Below are 20,525 nucleotides of genomic sequence, written 5' to 3' on the forward strand. Positions count from 1 at the left end.
GACTTGCGTGTGTGTACGGCCAATGAAGCGTAATCAACCGGGATGTGTAGACTGGTTGGCACATTTTCATTACACGTTTTCTGGCACGGGCGCAGCGCAGCAAGAACCAGCGCAGCTTTGCTTTAATGGATTGAGCTTTGCGCACGTAATTTCACGACAGCGTGCCAAAATGCAAAGGGAACTCATGAAAATAACAGAAGTCTCTTTTCAAAACTTGCAAATGTAAGTAGGAAAACATATAAAAACAGGCATTTTAATGTGACAAAAGGTTGTTGAAAGGCGTTTCGTGAAGACAGGATCAGTAACAGCCTGGCGCTAATTTCAGCGCTTGACCCCTCACTTTATTACAGGTTACCAGACGCTAATCATGATTTTTTGAATGCAAAAGGGCTGTTGACCCATGGAGTTTAAGGATGTATAGCCCTAAGTGAATGACTTCAAGTAATCCTGCATCTAGGGCAAGGGAGTACGCACGCCGTCCAATTGCTCTGTGTACATTTACTGGAGAAGGCACGAACATGCTATTTTTGTTTGGGGGTTAACACTTTTCTGGTACCATGCAATGTCACATGTCAGACAACAGAATGTCACCTGGACTTCTTCAGTTACGGGAAAACATGAATCATGAACAGAGAAAGGTGTTGAAAGGAAAAGAAAAGCATTATTACATGCAGGGATGCAGGCGTTTGTGAATTATCACTGATTACGCATTCTGTATGCATTTAGATCGACATCGGTAGAGTGGTACATGAGAGCTAGCTGAGGTAAGGGGTGGAGAAGAAAAGGGCGTTGTCACATGCGGACAAGGCTGAAAACAGCGAGAGGAGGGGAGGGGAAGGGATCAGTCATTTACCCGTTGGGCCTTCGCTTTAGAGAACAGGCTGGACAGAGCCATTTCGCCTGGGGAGGTTTGTGGCGGGGCGGCTGCAAGCACTCTGCGTGGTAGGCGCAGGGGCATTTACGACAGAGGACCATCTCGCCCCCGTGCCCGCAGCCCCCACAGATGTCAAGGTGGTCTATGCTGCAGAGAGGAAGATCACCAAGGAGACGAGACATTTATTGTCGGGCAACCAACATAACCGCACATCACCCGCAGATGCGAAGAGAATATACCTTGTCCACACACAGGTCTGATGTTGACAATTTTTGTAAATGCACTACAAATTCACAATAAAGGCCAATACTAAGCAGTCAATGGGAGTAGCCAATTGCCAGCCTTCAGATAAAAAACCTAAGGAAAGACCTACAAGGTGCGTGGGGGTTCAAACCAGGGTCATGAGAGGTGCACAGTGATTAATGAGCCACTGCATTTCCATGATGAACCTTACTCCTTACTGAGATGAACCCAAGAACTTTCCTAACTTATTCTTGTACGCTACTGATCATTTAGGGAACCAACTGTGATGCTGTTTAACCACTTCCTGCCGGGCGACCCTTTTTCGAGTATATAGGCTTTATATGCAGAGCCAGGGAGCCCGGAACTGGGACAAAAGAGTTGGGCCTTATAACAAAAGACCGTGCTCAGCACAAAAGACTGAGCTGCTGGGCATTACCGACATTTTTTCGCTCTCAAAAGTGGAGATAATCCAGCGTCGTTTTGAAACAGCATACCATGGTTTGAGGCATTTGGAGCGAGCGGATTACCACCGGGGACAAAAGCTCTCCACCACCGTAGCGATGAGCCACACAGCACCGCTGCATGCTAATCTGGCCCCTATTGAAAGAGGTCAGCAGTGTACTGCGCTGGTTTCGGGAACAAAAGAATCTTACGTAACACCGCACAATTTGGGCTCTTTTTCCAAGGCTGCAGGCCTGGCTGAAATATTCAAAAGTCAATAAAGGTTACCTGTCAGCTTTAGAGTAGTTCCCAAAGAGTCCTTCATGTGGGTATAAACGGCCATTAAATGAAATGATGAATTTTTTAAGAAGTTTGAAAATGGAAAATATTAAAAAGGACCTGGACTCTTGTCTTGCTCAAGAAAAATCCACCCGGCAGTAAGTGGTTCAGCCACCTAGAAACAGTGCAGCAGCTGAGTGCAGTTTGAAGCATCTAATCCTCCAAACCTGGGCAAGTACGAGCTCGGCTCCAACCACACTGAGCTTAAACACAATGCAAGGTGGGGGCACACTCACTCTTCGTCATCACTCTCCATCTCGACATCGCTGGCCACTTCTTCGCTACCGTCGGCATCCTCATCTTCCTCCTTCATGTCCTCCTCCTCTTCTTCCTCTTCACTTTCTTCTTCCTCTTCACTTTCTTCCTCTTCACTTTCTTCCTCTTCCTCGTCAGATGATGCTTGCTCTTCTTCCTCCTCCTCTGAAGATTCCTCCTCGGAGGAATCCTCCTCTTCCTCGTCTTCTTCCTCTTCTTCCTGTTTCTTCTTCTCCATCGCTGTCCGACGTTGCTTCCTTGGACTTCGCTCTTTGGGTGTGCAGTCTTTGCAGTACCATTCCCCCTGAGGTACTTTCTGCAAAACAAAAAGGTTCATTCAACTAAATCTATTCTTCTCATTCAGTATATCTAATATATCTTGCTTTTATACTTTTTTCTTTCAGTGATACAAAAAGGTTTGCATTGGATTCTGTGGATGGAATTCCAAAGCCAACAATTTCAAATTCAGTCAACAAGATTAACCATTTCAATCTGCATCATGGATTGTTTAGAAAATATTCCATTTCCGCAAATCAAGACACACAAGGCTATGGGGCAGTGTGCATGCAGTGTGTAAGATTTGCAGCTTAACAAGAACAACATACTGATAGGATTAAAAAAAGCCCTTCACTCATCTTGTCCAATAACTGACCTTGAGGGGTGGCTTCAGGCAGTACATGTGCAAGCCACGGTCGCAGCCGTCGCACAGCAGCATCTGCTCAGCATCGCCCTTGCGCCGGCAGATGCGGCAGCGGGCATTCAGGATGGACTTGGCCCAGATGATGGAGCGCTCCAGGGTGGACAGGTGCAGGAAGATCTGGGAGAGGCTGGTGACGGCCATCAGGGACTCCTCCCAGCATTCCCGGCACGTCTTGCGCGGCTTCTTGTCTGCTTGCAAGGAGAGGGAGAAACAGCGGGTTCAGACGTTCACTGCCTTTTAATTTGGAAAGGCTACAAATTATGACTGGGGCCTACACTGTTCCAACTCAGTGGCACAAACTGACTTTATTCCCAAGTCAAAGCTTGAGTCTGCAGGGAGTGCACAGAGGAGAGTTTTTAGGATAATCACACGCCGTATCAGTTACCAGCATGGGATATCCTTGCCAGAGTAGAGCTATTGAATTCAGCCGACCTTGTGAAAGCCATTAGGATATTCTTGCACGCAACACTTGACAACAAAGCGCTCTAACCTCAGGCCCAACAGACTCTTGCAACGATGCTACTTCAATACATGACTAATTTAGCTTGACATATTTTATGCACAGTTGACCATGGAGTTCTGCAGAAGATTACGATAACTGTTCCCTGCTTTTGGCGCATCAGCACACAACACTGTGATAATCCTGACAGCAAAATCCTAATTAACAGGACGTGGGCCTATACGAACGCCACAATTCCACACTAACGAATACACTGTACAAAGCCCTGGCGTAGAATTCCTTTCTACAGTTCATTAGTGGAGATTCATTTTGTGGAGTAATGCCATAACAATTGGTTTCCGTGGCTACAAACACTGTTGACATGTACACCCAAACCCTAAAATTCTCCAGTGGATGAGATAAGCAGCCTGGCAACGGAGACAAAACTTCAAATAGCCAAGAACCCCTTTGACTCTTATTCCAAGTCAGTGTCCTAGATGCACATGTGCTAGGGTTCTCACCATCTTCGTCTTCGTCTCCGCTCTCTTCTTTCTTTCCTTCCAACTTCTCTTGCATCCTCTTGCTCTTTCTGATGCCTGCATAGCGTCCAGTATCCTCCACCCCTGTTGCAGAGAAGCACGAGTGAAAACTTGCACATGAACAACAGAAAATAGCAATCACAAAACCGCAAAGTCGGTAAAAAAAGGAAACTCCTAACTTCACAATGCTTTGTACATTGTTTGTGGACATGTTGATCCAAGGAAAAAGTGAGCGCAGGGGAAAAGAGTTGATAAAAAACTCGCACTCGTGGGAGTTTCTCTTTCCGTGTAACACTGATGTGATAATTGGTGCTTTCAAGAACACAGATGAGGTTATGTATAGGTTGTTCGGTTGATTCTCCGCTCTCTTGAATACTTGGGCTTTCTCTGATAAAGTTCCTCCTCGGTGACTACCCCCCACTTACCGAGGGGAGCTTTCAAGTATTTGGCATCGATTCCCTGAGACACCTGAAGTAAGGCACAGGCCAGGTCTCTGACCACGTTGTCCATAGAGTTCATTGGGGTGCTGCAACGGGTGGAGGAAGGCGACCCAGTGGCATCAGCCCGCTGAAGCTCAGCTAGTCTGCAGCAGGGAAACAAACAAAAACTCCCAATTTAAAAATGTTAGAAAACGCGACAAATCGGATGGCTACTGGTGTGGTGGTCACATTTATGTGGCTCCTTCGAACGCTTGGACGTTTAGATGTTGACTAAATAGCTTAAGACAGAAGCCCCATGTTATGGTGGCATTCCATTAGGAACTGCATCTACAGAAAATTGGAACGGGCAGGCCTTCACCGTGTTAAGGGAACATCTCTGTTGTTCGGCAAATCAGGATCAAGTTGTGTGGACATTTTCATCCCCCATAAAATCAATGTAAAAGAGTGTTCGTCCCTTCAACTACAAAAAAAGTATGTGTGTCCTGTTACAATCGTTTCTTGGAGACATTGATTGTTTTCTAAGGTTTTGGGTTAGTTTCCTTATCTTCGTTGTTTTGGGAACTTGCATCAGTTTTACTTGCTATTAAAACCCTGTCTTTTTAAGAAGCCATTTTGCGGATTTTTGGGGCATGCTCTAAGAGGCTGATCTTGCAGAGACCAAAAAATATAGATTCAACAAACTCGTAGTCCTTCCTCACATTATTATGCAAATCTAGTAAAGGACAATTTACACTCGTCATTGATATCTAACATCTAACATATCTTACATATTGATGTGTGATAAGGAAAATATATGGGATCAAGTCGTATAAATCAAGTCTGACACTAAGGTATGACACCAAATATTTGACATAAGAGTATCATTGAACTATTGACCCTCTGTGAACCATGAGATCAACACACAAGACGAAGGCTTAGGCTGGTCACTTCTGATACAGACCTGCTGTGCTTCTTTGCCTGGGCCGGTGCCCCTTCGTCTTCCAGTTTGGGCAGGTCCGGCATGGACATGTTGAGGAAATCCTTGTCGTCCAGGAAGGACCGGGCGTAGAGCGGCCCCCAGCTGATCTGCTGGCACTGCCGAACGTAGGAGCCCTGCTCAATGGCGCTGATCCATTCAGCTCGGTTCTCCACCTTGAAGGATGGAAAGGACAAATGAGACGAAGTGTGTGACTTCAAAGTGGGCTGAAGTACCGGAAGATTCAAATGTTAAGATTCAAGCTCTTATCTAGAATCTCCTTTTTGAATTCACAGATCAGGTTCACCATGGCATTGTATTTGTGCCAAATGATATCACTAACACTGAGGCATTCTGTTAACCCTTGCTTACCTCTGCACTACCCAGGTCAGCTGTGGATTGTTTCCCCCTAAAACAAGGAACTTGGGAAGATAGTTTTTAAATAATACAACTTCATTCCTAATAGACCTCTATCATGGGGCAGCCATCTTGCTTTTCTTCCATTCAAAGCAATGAAACCAAACTGAGACAGTTAGTATGTTCCATTTTATCAACATGTGACGTCTCATTACTATTGCCAATGGGTCTAAAACAAGACAAACATGGCAGCGTCATGCTAAAGGTCTATAAAGCTAAAGCTCAAAGTTTTACCTTAATAATGCCCAGGCTGCCATTCCAGACTCTTTCCTCAACATCTAGTATCTGTTCCCTGAGAAGTAACTCCAACGCTTCCTCCCCGTTGGCCTTGTCTGACACAAGGCCCTTCTTGCCACTGTTCATCTTGACAACCACCTGCCGGGAGACCCCATTCTGCTTGGTGTCTTTCTCCGCCTCCACCCCTTCTGCTGTGTCCTCCTTCTCTGAACTGTTCAGGGCCTTGGTGGGGACCACCTCCAGCGACTCCTCGATCCGCATCTTCTCATGGAGGATGGCCTCCTGGAGGGCCTTCTCCCGGAACCCGCGGCGATTCAGCGCAGCCAGCAAGTCCTCCAGCTCTTGGGGAGTACTGTAAAAAGCCCAGCTGCTGTGCTTCCTGCGCAGCATGCAAGGGTCCGGCTCTTCCTGGGGTTCCTGCTTGGCCTCTTGTATGACGCCGTTGACCAGGAGGGGCTCCTTGACCAGCCTCTCTTGCTGCTGCGCCGTCGGTCCCGTTTCCATCACCCCGTTTACAACCTCCAGGTCAATGTTCTCTTTGTTACTGCTAGTGGATGTATCCTGATCCTTATCACACTCCACATTATCCTGCTTGACTTCTGGTAAGCCTACAACAGGCAAAGCCGGCTTGCTCTCCACTCGTTGAGGAACAGGGTTGAGGTCTATGTCACCAAGGTGGGACGGATCATGCTCCACGAATAATCCTTGGATGGCGCTGAACAGCCAGAAGCGACGGTATATCCTGTCTTCCCCCAGTGGCATAATGCTGTAGCGTGTGGCTGCTTCGGCCATCTCCAGGCGGTACTCCCGATTCTTCTTGTGGAATTCTGCTTTGAGGGCTGCGTTTTCTTCCTCCTCCCTTTTCTGTCGGGCATCCAGCTCCTCCTGCGTGGGGAGTGGCTTCAGGTTTTCCAGCCTGGCATTGATGTCTGCAAGCTCTGCTTCATCCTCTGTCTTTTGGCCGTTCTTCTGGGCCGGTCTACTGGCCTGATCCATGTCCTCCGTCTCTGAACTGCTGTCCAGGTTGATAATTTCTGCCTCGGCACTGGCCTGTTGGTCTTGACGCAGCTGCGCTTCGCGCTCTCGATCTCTCTGCTCGCGTCTCAATCTCTCATGCTCTTTCTCCAATGCTCGCTCCTCCAGTCGCCGCTTCCACCTGCAAATGTTACAAGTCATTTTTGGAACAGGATAAATATCTCATGGTACGGTTGTGCACAGGAACGTTACAGCCTAGTACTAGACCATTAATGTCTGGAACCAATTCCGAATTATGAGATTGGGTACTGCTTGGTAACCTGTCAGGCAGAGAAAAGGAAAGGTTTTGAAATTTTCTGGTGAGAAGTTCAAAACAAAAATTCAATACCTACGTGTATGTATCTTGATACCTGTTAATGGTGTCACATAGTATAAACAATGTAAACATAAGAACAGAAATAACTTGTTTTTTGGAAATGTCCAAAGCTTGTTAATAAACAGCTTTTGAAAGACGTGGGCTCCTGTTATTCGTACCCAGGTCCTGTGATTTTCTCCTACAGAGCACATGCCTTCTGTGCTACTTGCAAATGCACATCCTTATTTCAAATGTTCAAAAAATTTGAGACAAGGCAAGTTTTTAACTCCACAAGTTTCAGTCTAACGTTTAAATTCTGAAAGTCGTCAGTACAGCGACGAGCTCATAAATCGCACAAACATGTCTTACTTGGCAGCTGCGTCCTCCCTCTCTCTGCGATGCTCTTGCCTGACGAGCTCTCGCCATTCCTTTCGAGATGTCTGGAAGGTTTCTAAGCTCTCCTCAATGATGTCCCTCATGGTCACATAGGTCAAGAGCTGGCCGCACAGCGACATAAGTATCTTCAACTTGGACGCTTTGGACCAAGGGATTTCAAATGCTTTCATTTTAACAAGTAAGGATTTTTCAAATTACATAGTTTAGTTTCAGAATCAACAGCTGTAATCATAAACTAAATCTACCTCAACTCTGCATCAGTCACTCAACTTTGAGTAACTATCTAAGGCATTAAACCCTTTCACAATAATTAAAAAACTCAATGAAGATTGTCTAAAAACAATCTAGAAGTGTAGCTCTCATACATATGCATGTACTCCGTTAGTTGTACTAACGACCAAATACTTCAATCGGCACACACAATGCTCACTTTCATATCTGATTTTAAAGTATTCAGTTCTGACACTTTCACTAAATTTATTACATTGGAGAAGTATGCACCAGATACTAATTGACTGAGACACTTCCTGGGATCCAAGTAATTGTGAAGCCTAAAATCTAACTGGGCTTGGAACATTATTCTGAATATGAGCTGATACCATTCATCTTGTCGATACTGGGTACCTTTGTGACAGTACAGTAACCATGCTGAAATTATTACTATAACAAAGTAGCTTGTAAGTAAGACTGACTTTGTTGCTGTGTCTTGTTCCCTAGTCCATTATATAAACTCTACACTGTTGAATGGGATAGTGCCAGACTATTTTATGATTGGACGTAATGTAAGCTTCACTTTCATTAAAATCTGGCTTAAAATGGGCGGATAAGTTTAATCACACTTTGAAATTATTCATGTGTTTTGTGTGTTGTGAAACTTTATGTTATAGCTTTCCTTTCAACTCTAAAGTTCCAAAAACAAAGGGGTAACCTCATTTTCAATTAAATATGACCAACTCAAGAGACTGGTGCAATTGGAACACATCTGGCCAATTTCTGTGGGCTTTCTATCGTCAACAATTACGTACTCATTAGTCCAGTTACTCACCAAGAGGAAGGTCAAACATGTTGCCGGTGGTGAGGGTTCTGAGGATGTCGGGGTCCTGCATGCGGAACTCCAGGCCAGGGTCGTCGTGGGGAATGAACCCACCTCGCTGCTGGTACCGCCACTTGGTGTTCTCAGACGACGTGCGGGCGCCTGAGGACAAGAAGTGCAGGCGCAGGACTTCGGAGATGGTGGTGGAATCGACCGGCAGCTGGCGCAGCAGTGTACCTGGCAAAATTGCATAATCAGGGACCGAAATGAAACTTTTGAGAGAAAAAGAGAAAGCGTGGAAATGTTCAGGGATACCAAAATTAACAAGCCGCTCATCACACACATACAAATACCATTATAAGAGAAAGTCCTAAACATACGGAATCTAATAAAATGAATGTACTAATTTTCATTCTCAGAGATCAACTGCTCGAATGTTCAGGGGGTGAAATGAAGTAAGAGAAGCATGTTCACAAGTCCACCTCAACAGCGCCTGAATCTGACCTTCATGGCGGAACTAGATCACGTAATAAACAATGACAAAAGCATATCCTGTACCTTGATGTATCTGAGGCCAGACTAACGCCGATGTGGCGGCTTTGGTCATTGCAGTGTATGTTGGGTCATCGTCACACAATGCTTCAGCCAGGTCAGCTATAAGAAATTTAAGAGAAGAAAAAAAATAATCAACATAACTATATCAGAACCATATCAGCTTACATATTTTTGTTCAACAATGTGAGCATTAATTTTTTCAGCAAGAGGGAATAGTAAACGATAATGATAAATGTCGGCCATGGCACTAATACAGCAGCTGTTGCAGTAATGAGGCAGTTCCCTGACTTTAAACATCCTTCATCACCAGGCCCACTCAGGAAACTTTTCTGGGTTGTTCTCCCCCCGACAACTGCAACTCTCCCCCGGGTTTTCTTGGCTGGGATGACTATGATCTTTGCAAACTCAAGGCTGGTCACGGGTTCTTACCGGACGGAGCGTGATGCTGCTGTTCCTTCAGATCCACCTTCTCATCCTCTTCCTCCTCTTCCTGCATCCTGAAGATGGCCGACAGGAGACTGTTGACCAGGTCATAGTACATCCCATCCACCTTGTTGCTGAGCAACGCATCTTCAATTTGATCTGCATACACAAAGACACTCGGAATTTTGACCATCTCACTCAGTTTCTGGGAGACCAGGGGGTTTAAAAAAGTGGTCTTAAAAAAAAAAGGACAGTGAACTGAAAGCAATTCATTTTCTCCTTCCTCGGAAGAAGGGCCCTTTCAACTGAAAAACATTACCAGCGAACACCAAAAAAGTACACGGAAACCCTACTTTTTTGACATCCTAATCAGTTCAACAGATTACATTTTTTGACAATGCAATCTGTTCAAGAATCTTGTATGAAAACATAGACACTGTCTGTTTTTGGCATATCATACACTCACCGAGCGTGACGCCATTTGGAAACTCTTCGCTGAAGCCCAAGTAATCCTTAAAATGATAGATAAACTCCAACACCACCACAACATCACCAAATAATTCCTGAGGCAACTTCATGTTGACAGGTGATGGCCATGGTAGATCCTAACGCAAAACAAGTGACAAATATAAGTCTTCAAAGCCAATGCTCTGTTGCATGGTTCCGCTGCTTCCGCTGCGGTGGAAGCAGCTTTGACTAGATAAATGCTAAGCAACCAACAAAGTGACGACATAAAAGGATGTTTCATTGCACCACAGTGATTCTATGCTTAGGTGAATCTTAATGAACATTTATTACTTGCTAAGAACCTTTCCCCGAACCATCCACCACTGTATTACTCCACACTAGCTTGAAATGAGTGGAATATTTGTATACAACATCACTCACTCTGAATGTGTCAAATGTCAATGTGCAACAAGTTACGCCAACTAGATGTAAAATGGACTCTGCTCTACAGGTACCACTTGATGGTAAAACATGTTCAACTCCACTAGCAGGTGTAACAATTGCAGGTGTAACAACTGCCCCACTTACCTTGAGATCATCGCATTCTAGATCATCTCTCATGCGGTTAAATTCCCTCCTGTGCTCGTCCTGTAGGCGTTTCTCTTCTCGCATAACTTCTCGTTCCTAGAAGCCACAACACAGAAGTTAACATGAGAGTCTTGATTGCTAAATTGTTGAAAAAACAATCTGTGGCCTGAAGCACTTCCCCAAGAACTTTGAAATTTTGGTAAGTTTGATTATCTTGTTTGTTCCAAATGCACATCACATTTGGAGACTGTAAACTCATTTCTGGACAGTGGAACAAAATGGAACCGTATGGAGGTTTTTCAGTCACATGATTTTTTATGGCTTTGAAGTTGCTCAGCATTTTCACTAAAATCAAATTGGCAACAGAAATACATAGATTTAAGAGTATATGCGCTTCTGCAGACCTGGCACACTTCCTGAACTGCATTTGCCTGCCACGTGACGTCACATGAAAAACTCTATACCAATCATGGGTGATCTGTTTCTCCCCGGTTCAAGCTCACAGGCCTGGTCACTGGAGATTGAGAGGTTAGTTAGCAAGAGGAGTAGAGGCACCAGACTCTCTGCTCGTACCCTGATTTTCTTGAGCCTGTCCTCCTCCATCACTTTCCTCATCTGCTCCTTCCTGGCTTCCTTCTCCTCCAACTTCTGCATCTTCAGCAGCTCCTTAGCCCGCGCTCGCTCCTTGAGCAACTGCTCCTTGATCAGCTGCTTCTCCTGCCGTATCCTCTCTCGGATGGCCTCCTTCTCCTCCATGGTCAGCTTGGGCTTCTTCGGCTCGGCCGGGGGTGATGTCTTCTGCTTGGCCTTTGCTTCTATAATATAGTTTTTCCCAACAGAGAGCAACAATGAAACAGTAAAGATCATTTGGACTGAATATGTCAATACATAAACAACGATAAAAAATTGTCAGGTAAAATCTTGTGAGTTGATGAAATACAGTGGATATCCTAGGCAAGATTCTCTACTGAGTCAATTTGAGGAAACTCTGTTGAAGATGGCTGAGTACATTCAGCAAGTTACATCGCTTTCAGTTCTCTCTGGCAACTGAAAATGAAATATTATAGTTTATGTCTGCTTATTCAGAAATGCTGAATCATGTTATGAACACAAGCTCTGGGTGTTTACATCCAATTATTAACCCTCCTATGCTGAAGTCACTCTTTGGGTCATTTGGTGAACACCTTAAAGAAGCACAGCTGTGCTGTGTTGTGCACTGCACCAACTGTCCCTCACAGGAATATCAGATTGCACTTTTGTGCTGCCCAACAACTGTGCTTCACTGTTTCATGTGCATCATTGTGCAGTGAAGAGGACTGCACAAAAGACCCAAGGTCATTTTGTGTTGGCAGTCTACTGTGTGCACACTGAACCTGTGCACGGTTGAGTTCCATATAGAAACTACATGCTCACCAGTGACTGTGGGCATTTGTGCACATTTGTGCTGTAAAACCAAAGGCGGGTTAACACAGCAGGTCATATATGGCTTGGATCAGAGAGAACTGAAATGAACATGTTTTCTTTCTTGAAGACACAAAAACACTCAGTAGATCTTCAGTTAGTACAGTCTTGTACATTAAGTATCAATCATGTAATGGAACTACAACAACATTCTTGAAATGGACAAGAGATTAACAAGTATACTAATCAGTATTGTGCTACCTTTTCAAAATTCAAACATTGCTTCCGGTCAGCTGGGAATTTTCCCCAGCAGTACTCTTCTTACCTGGCTTGGCATCTTTAACCTGCTTGGCTTGAGCCTTTTTCTTGACTTCACACAAGGGAAGATCGTCGTCTTCATCCCCGGAGGATTCCAGCTCCGTGCTGCACTTCCAGGTTCTCTTTCCGGGGGAGAAGACAAACAGGGGAGGTGGTCCACTGTAGAAATCGTGGAAGCTCTTCTCGGCCAGCTTGTACTTGGCTTTGTATTCGCGCTAGAGGGAGCAAACAGGATAATGAGTGACTGAAATCCCATGCAGTTTTGGGGCCACTTTAGAAAAGAACTTGAGTTCTTAGTGGGACAGAATTGGGATTAGATCACAAAAGACACAAAGAAGAAATTATTCCATTTATGCTACTGCATCTTATAACTAATAAGTTATGCACATTCTTTGTTCTAATGTCTATACACTGCTTGCGACGTTACAGGCAATGCAAATGGCAAAGCGTGAGTGAACAATGTACATAAACAAAGCTTAATTGATGGCCACTGATGTATACTGCCACTACCACTGATACACTGCTAAGATATGAAAGACTTACTGTGATTATGTCTTTTGAACAATGTATACTTTATGGCCCTCTGGTAACAGCAACAGCATATGATGCTTACCTTCACACACCAAACATGGTTAACAATGGCACAGTGCTGCTTCAAAAATAACTTGTTCTTCTCTCTTGTATACAGGCCTTTCTTCCTCCTAAAAAAATGACAGTGTGCAAATTCAGTTTAAAAAGAAAAAGAGAACTTGACTGGTCCTTTCTAACCCAAAATGCAAATCGCTTTGAAGTTTTATTTTGGAATAAGTGCTGTGTAGCCCAACCAACTACCGACATAACCTCGTTGAGGGCTACAGAGTACCCAAGTGTGACGTCACTTTGAACCAGGAAGTGTAGTGCAAACTAAATGGAGTATGTGCATGTGTTGTATCACGAGCTGGTTCTACGCTAATGCCTTTTACACATACAGTTGTACCCATGACATATTCAATTCAGTACTCTAGGGCTTTATATACAGTCATTTGCAAAAGTTTAGGACTACCTATAGAAAATGCATTAACCTGAAGGAAAACCAAACTTAAACCAATCAATCATGGCATCTTATGTTTATTTTCAATGTGTAACCTTGGCACCTTGGTTGAACATTTTTGACTACATTTGCATGATTTGACATGTTAGCAGTCTAATATTCAGTGTTCCCTCCTTTATTTCTGATTGCTTAGACTGGTTTTTCCCAAGCTGCCTAACAGACAAAATGTCATACAATACCTGCCTCTGCAAAACAATTTCATTCAAATGGGTATATAGCACTACACTGATGTTATGCGCCACTGTAAAATCATGTTAAGTAATCAGTCAATGAGACAAAGTAATGCGGGCCCAGTGACAGATAGAGGTCTTGAACTTTTGCAAATGACTGTAGTCTCCATTCAAGAGACACACTGTTTCCCTCAGATCCTATCCTTTGTAGTGGGAAAATGTTTAGTTAGTAAATCTCATGTTATAGACTAGACAGCCAGGCTTATTTTCACAAAAACACAGAGCCACTACCCCGTGCTGGATCGACATGATGACGATGACCTTATGTGGCATAGGTGGTAACCACTGTATGTCCTTTGAATTCTTGCTAAAAGGACACAAAATGGTTGCAACCTATGCTACGTAAGGTTGTCGTAATCATGTCGATCCAGCACTTGGTACTGGCTCTGGTTTTTTCAAGGTCTGCCTTTCACTGAATGATTGCCTGCTACCTAAATACCACTGCAACCCTTTTTGCCTATGACAATGGCGGATGCATGTTCTGTCAGGCGAGTCAGTAAGAGCCCCCATTTCAAGGGTTTAAAGGGGTTGAGGATCTCAAGGTCTCAAGTAAAATGTAGGAGAAAAAGAAACACGAGAAGAAACTAACCCGATATTTTTGTAGTCCACTTCGTAAGTCCCATTACCCTGAAGAGACATGACTTGGTAGCGGTACTCACTTGACTCTGGAGTTTGAGGTGGACCAGTCTGATTGCTGAAAACCAAATCGACATCGAGCGCATCAAAGAGAGAAATGAAAGGCTATTGCTGCAAAACAAGGTGTGACAGCCACCAAAATATTTTGATATTCCTCGTGGAGACCTACAGATTAACTGGACATAATGTGCAAGCCTACCTACGGGAAAAAATGAGGAAAAAACAGACACACAAGAACGAGAAAACTGTAAAGCAAAGACTCGGTGAGAAGGAAACATATTGTGACGTTTTTGTATCACATCCCATTTATAAATGTTGACATTCGTCACATAGCAATCCAAACTCAGGTTGTCTGTGATATCAGGCATGCACCAACGTAAAGCTGAACTAGGACCCTCATTTCGGTTGCATTCACCAAACTTCCTCAAGCATCTTTCCAACAACAAAGAGCTGCAACTTATACCATGACTTAAGGCATCTATTATCAAAGAACTCTGGCTTGTGACTAGTTGAGCATTTCTGCAGTCACACAGCTGGTGCTGTGAATAGTGACTGCAGAACTGTGGCTGGCAAAGGCAAAACAAATGGGACCAAATCTGGAGAAAAGTTGAGACTCTCAGCAACAAACTGTCCGGACTTCTTACAATGACATCAGGCATGAATTGCTGTGAACTGCCCTCCGTCTTTTGTTTGGGTGTCGTCCAGCGTCGCTAATTACCTTGTCTTGGGCTCACCCATCTTGAGGACCTTTTCCTGGCCATCATCGTCAATAATGATGACATCATCACTATCGCTGGCTTCCCCATTGGTAAACTCACTCCCTCCAGCAGGCGGAATCACCCCAACCACTCTGCACGTCTCCCTGCATACAAAGAAATAAATGAAGTATAAATAAAGGAATACATTTTTTAAAATCCCTAACATGCATATAGGTTAATGCAGGCCAGTGCTCCCAAATTAGATTAACTTAGCTCTTCTCCAAGTTTCTGTACAGAGAATCAAATCATCTGAAAAGACCTTATGCTTCAGTATATACATGTGCCTCAGTACTGACCTGGACTTTTCTCTAGTTGACACTCACTTGCAAGATTATTTTATGCCTAAAATGTATTTCTGTGAGGAACCACAAAGTTATGTAAATCAATTGCTCTTTCTTCAATAGGCTACAAATTTTATATGTTTTATACATATTACATCAATGCCTACTTTACAAAATAAATGGTTTTTATGTTTTGAAATCAGCAGTAATGTAAAGTCAAACCTGTCTTAGCGGCCACCTGTGCATAACGTCCACCTGTCAATAACGACCATTTTTAAATCCGCCGATGAAAAAACTGATGTTTTTGTACTGTGTATAACGGCCAACTGTTCAAAGCGACCAGCAATCACCCATTATTGCACCAGTGCAGGCACTAAGTCTGTACAGAATGACTGCCAGAAGAGGAAAATCGTCATGCTGCTGGACAACGCCACATGTCACCCACACCTGCCACTAAAGCAAATCAAACCCCGAACACAGCATCTGTGACACAGCCGATGAACCAAGGCATCATCCAGGTGCTGAAACTCAAGCTCAGAAAGAAACAGCCGAGCAGTGTTTTGCAGAAGTTGGAGAGCAACAAGGAAATGACTGGCCCTGACTTGCTTAAGGCAACCAATGTCTTACAGACCATCTACTGGGTTGAGCAGTCATGGAGAGAGGTCGACAGAACTACATGTACCATCCAGAAATGCTTCAAGAAATGTGGGGTTGGAGCAGATGTGGCTGCTGAAGAGGAAGGAGAAAACAAGGCAGCAGAAGATGGGGCTCTTGAGTCTGCTTGTTGCAAGGCACTGAACATTTCCCTACAAGAACTCAGTCTGAGAGAAGACAGACTGGCGACTACCAACAACAATCCCGTCTCATCCATGGCTGATCTCCAGCAACGCCTCCATGACAATGAAGACCTTGAGAGTGATTGGAAGGAGGAAAATCACAACAACGAAGAACCTGGCTACAGCACTGTTGTCAACAACTTTGAGCAGTTGGCAGCCATGTTGACAGATCTGAGAAATTTTGCTGTCATGAAGGGCTGTGGAAATCTAGTTGATGCCTGCATGGACATGGAAGAGAAAGTTGCAGCAGAAAGCCTTCGTCGACGTCACGCCGCTAGCCAATCATCACTTCTGAACTTCTTCAAAAAAGTTTGAACACTGACTCCAACTGGCCCACAAGCAGGCCACACCAAACCAAACGGCTCTTTTCAGAGCCAACATTATGGCACTGTGTGAGAAACATCCCCGTCATTGGGCTAGTAATGCCCGCTGCAGCAGAGCTAATTCTCACAAATCAATTCCAAAACCTTATTAAAAATAAAATGAGGTGACCCAGTCTGTTTTTCATATCATCACTTATCACATAAGTAAAGTCTTAAAAACTCAACAACACACTAAAAATACATGTACAAGTATTTAGAATAAAATTAAATAAATTTAAAGATTTTTCCATTTAACCCTAACCCTACATAATACTACAAAGAACTACTTGTAGTAAAATGTAGTAATCAGTGCTGCCGCTTGTTAGAGGACGTGACCGTATTGTTCTCTGAAGCCATAAAATACAATAGAAAAGACAATGTACCATACAGTGCTGTGGCACTATGAATGCATGGCTTTATTGTTCTCTGTACGAGTAACAATGGACGTTACCTAGCCAGAAGTAGTAATTTGTAACGCTAGGTCCTTCAGGCTCAGGCTACTACTTAGTATTTTGTAGTACTGAGTACTCTAAACAAAACAATACGCGTGACGGTTAGGGTTAAAGCACAATCACGTCATTATGGGCTGGACGCAATGGTTGCTATATAAGGCAGGTTCAAGTGACTTAACTTTCCACCTAAGGGTCGCAAATATTGCCAACCTGTATAGAGAGACCACCTGTCAAGAAGACCACTTTTTCTGTTTCCCTTGAGTGGTCTTTATGGACAGGTTTGACTGTATTCTGAGATCAGAGATTTATGAAATAGAGTAACGAAAAGTAACTTTCACCAAACATAATCACGCTCACCAGGATTCAGGGCAATGAACTGCACCTTTGGGGTGGGTTAGGTTGAGCATTTTGAGGCGGGGTGAAGTCACAATATGTATCGGTACTGAATATAGTATATTGTAATTAGACTTACAGAAGTCAGAAGGGGAACATTTAATCTGCAGTGTGCACATCTTATGGTTGTATGACATGTTTCAAATGTCACTTCCCTGAATGTTAGTGAACGGCGGCAGAAGGATTTGCAATGGGGGAGGTCCAGTTGTGAGACATCAGGCATCTGCATTAATAGACCTATCTATTGAGTCCCACCCCATTATATGGCCTGAGTAATTCCACAAATTAGGAGTCCAAAAGTGTGACATTTTTGTGTCCCTGCTACATCTGAACTTTGTTATTTGTCATTTAAATATTACTGGAATTGATTGCAAACTATTACTATTTGTTTGGCAGGTTATCTGCATTAAATTATCACTCTCGGAAATTAGAAAATGTGCTCTGAACTTACAAAATCTTATGTCAGATGTAACAGGGACACAAAAAATGGACTCCTAATTTCTGGAATTACCCACCTACAAAACATGGGGGGGCCATGCTTCCCAGTCAAAAAAGTGGGAGAGGGCACTGACCCCCTGGCCCCCGCCACGAGTGATGTTAGTTAGCCATTTTGAATGAGGTGCAAGTTATTGAACTGTTGATTCAATGTCCACTTTGTGTAATTAATCCAGTGGCATACCTCATCCCCTTGTGCGAGACATCCACGATCTCCCCAATGAAGTAACGGTCCCGGGCAAAGACGAAGACATCGTCACACAGATCCGCCAGACGGCCCCTCTGGGTGAGGGTGACCAGGTAGAGGATAGGGCCTTCCAGGTAGACAGGGAAGCTGGCCAGGTACCGGCGCGCCTTGGCTTCGCTCTCCACAGCCTCCTGGTAAGTCAGGCCGGGCTTGCCTGTCAGACTACAACTCCACACTAGGCTGTTACACAGGATAGTCCGCTTGAAGAACTCACTGGAGGCACAAGTACGGTCCAAAGTAGAAAATTCAATTGAAACTCACTCTTGCATTCTTGCTAGTTGTCCAAAATAACTAAATGAGTACAATATGAGTTAGTATGAAAATGGTTAACATAACTTTTCACATTTCACAGTCAGAGTGCATATGCAACAATAACCTAACACAAAATTACATTATCATCAAAAAGTTTCAACCACTTCAAAATGTCTAGTAAATAGCCTGGTTCAATCATTTTGAATACAACATCTAAGCACAGTCTGACAAAGTTTCTGATTAACAGTTATAAATTAGGAGTATTTCCACTATTCAAATCTTACTGACAAACATCTGTTCACTCAAGCCGTGCCAGTCACTCAATTTTCCTTCTTCAACAAGTTGTTTCACACGCAATTAATCCTCCTAAATTTTGGGCTTAACACCTGAACATGTCAGCCATACCATATTGAACTGGCCAAAACATGAAACTTCATTAGGCCTGAGACTGGAAAATGGCCTTGGATTTAATTGTTGGGGTCTTGGAGAGGCCACATGGGAAAAGCCCCAACACAAGAATCCATCATATCCATGGTCTGATGGTAGGCCTATTTATGTATCACACAGCTCTAGTTATGCATCACACAACATGTACAACCAACTCATGCCAACACGAACTCTTCCATTCATTAGAAACTCCTTCCCAAAGAATTAGTCCCAATAACAAAAGCCCATGAGCAAACGCAAACCCCTGCAGTCCGTGCACCCGGCAGTGTAGCGCCGTGTGTTATGTTACGGGTGCGGGTACACGCATACATGATGGAAGGCTCCTTCGTAGATGAACAAAAATGGCGCAATTTTGCGAACTGCTCTCACATTGGTCCAACACTTCCTACCACACGTCTGAATACAAGAAGCACAGGTCGACCTAAACACATAAAAGCACACGTGGATTGTCCCTGAGACTCACTTGAAATCCCTGAATAGTTCATTTGTGAGTCTGCAGACGAAAACCTCCTCATCTGGTCGTAAGTCCGGAGGAGGTTTGATGGGCTTGAACTCTCGGCGCCGTAGCAAAGGCATCGTTCATGCGTTGACCATCTGCGACCACACATAAACCTGCAACAAACAATGACCGGGAAAAGCACACTTTTTATGAATGGCCCAAAACACGGTATCTCAAGTTACACGTGGCTTAAAATGTGCACCAAGAGTGTCACAAATGGTCAAATGAAGCGATGAGCTTATTTTCGGCCATGGATGACAAAATACTTGCCCAAATCTACGGTGAAATTCTGGTGTCTTGAAAAACAAGTTCTGCCACACGACGTGATATTGAGCCAACGTTCATATTTTATGCAAGTGCACTGACGCATTCTACAACAGACCACCGTTGGGGTAGGGTAGATAAAGTGCTCGAATTTACCAAAGAGAGCTAATAGATTTACATGTAACTTGGCAGTGTAGTAAATAACATCTGCCGACACATACCTGAGAAATTTCATACACTCCAATGATGATTTCATAGAATAATCTAGTTTTATAGCAACTGCCTAACACCAAAAGTGATCATCTAGAGTGTTGAGGGCGGGAAATGAATGCCTGATTTGGAAATCTAATGTGACGTCACTTTGACTGACAGGTAATTTTGGACCACAGAGTTGACTTGAATATTTTAACATCTCATATCATGAAGCGCGCGTAAACTCGAATAACATTAATAGTTTGAAAATACAATTTCACATTTTTACCGATGCACTTACCCTTATAAACATTGTGTGATATCTTTTCTTTACAATTACTATAATTAGTTTCTTTTAAATTTACTATCATTTTCGGTATCAGAGAGGGGAAGGGGTGACCCCACCCCCATCCGCGTCGGTGCATTTATTCCCCCTTTTCACTGGTTAGTTGGATTTGTTTTCAGTGAGTAATGTGAAGGCTGACATGTAACCTTTCAGTTGGCGACAAGGTGGATAAATGCCACATCTAGTTGTCCCAATAACGACGGAATGAGGAGGCAAGCCAGGAAACGTAACGCATGCCGAACCGTGACTTCGGCAGCATCAGCTGGGGAGGGCACCCGATGCTTTAAATTGCCTACATTTAATTGCATTTTCTTGAGTGATCTTTTGCATGAATAAAAAAAATAGCTTTGTGTTATCACTATCAGAAATAAAAAA

The 20,525-nt window shown here is 43.7% G+C and overlaps 1 protein-coding gene across 3 annotated transcripts in view; it reads right to left on the reverse strand.

The window, feature by feature from the left end:
* baz1a (bromodomain adjacent to zinc finger domain 1A) overlaps positions 1-19,938 on the reverse strand; it is a 28,489-nt gene extending 8,551 nt beyond the window's left edge. Inside the window, exons 1-21 of one of the 3 annotated variants that reach the window (XM_087140997.1) lie at positions 19,834-19,938; positions 19,313-19,461; positions 18,088-18,363; positions 15,045-15,188; positions 14,280-14,384; positions 12,984-13,071; positions 12,378-12,585; positions 11,225-11,466; positions 10,652-10,747; positions 10,083-10,221; positions 9,623-9,775; positions 9,197-9,292; positions 8,651-8,875; positions 7,579-7,744; positions 5,877-7,035; positions 5,211-5,401; positions 4,256-4,413; positions 3,813-3,914; positions 2,805-3,040; positions 2,134-2,468; positions 854-1,021 (exon numbers count right to left, since the gene is read on the reverse strand). In XM_087140997.1, the coding sequence (XP_086997123.1) occupies positions 854-1,021; positions 2,134-2,468; positions 2,805-3,040; positions 3,813-3,914; positions 4,256-4,413; positions 5,211-5,401; positions 5,877-7,035; positions 7,579-7,744; positions 8,651-8,875; positions 9,197-9,292; positions 9,623-9,775; positions 10,083-10,221; positions 10,652-10,747; positions 11,225-11,466; positions 12,378-12,585; positions 12,984-13,071; positions 14,280-14,384; positions 15,045-15,188; positions 18,088-18,363; positions 19,313-19,425 (4,400 nt within the window). In that variant the 5' untranslated portion in view covers positions 19,426-19,461; positions 19,834-19,938. Of the gene's footprint in view, positions 1-853; positions 1,022-2,133; positions 2,469-2,804; positions 3,041-3,812; positions 3,915-4,255; positions 4,414-5,210; positions 5,402-5,876; positions 7,036-7,578; positions 7,745-8,650; positions 8,876-9,196; positions 9,293-9,622; positions 9,776-10,082; positions 10,222-10,651; positions 10,748-11,224; positions 11,467-12,377; positions 12,586-12,983; positions 13,072-14,279; positions 14,385-15,044; positions 15,189-18,087; positions 18,364-19,312; positions 19,462-19,618; positions 19,804-19,833 lie in introns of those variants that run through there. The other 2 variants (XM_087141002.1, XM_087141003.1) reach the window with 2 other exon arrangements.
* Between the last annotated feature and the right edge of the window lie 587 nt (positions 19,939-20,525).

This window comes from Acanthaster planci, linkage group LG01 (assembly GCF_054643075.1).
Source record: "Acanthaster planci isolate LZ-2023a linkage group LG01, COTS_SCS, whole genome shotgun sequence".
In the NCBI taxonomy this organism is placed as follows: Eukaryota; Metazoa; Echinodermata; class Asteroidea; order Valvatida; family Acanthasteridae; genus Acanthaster; species Acanthaster planci.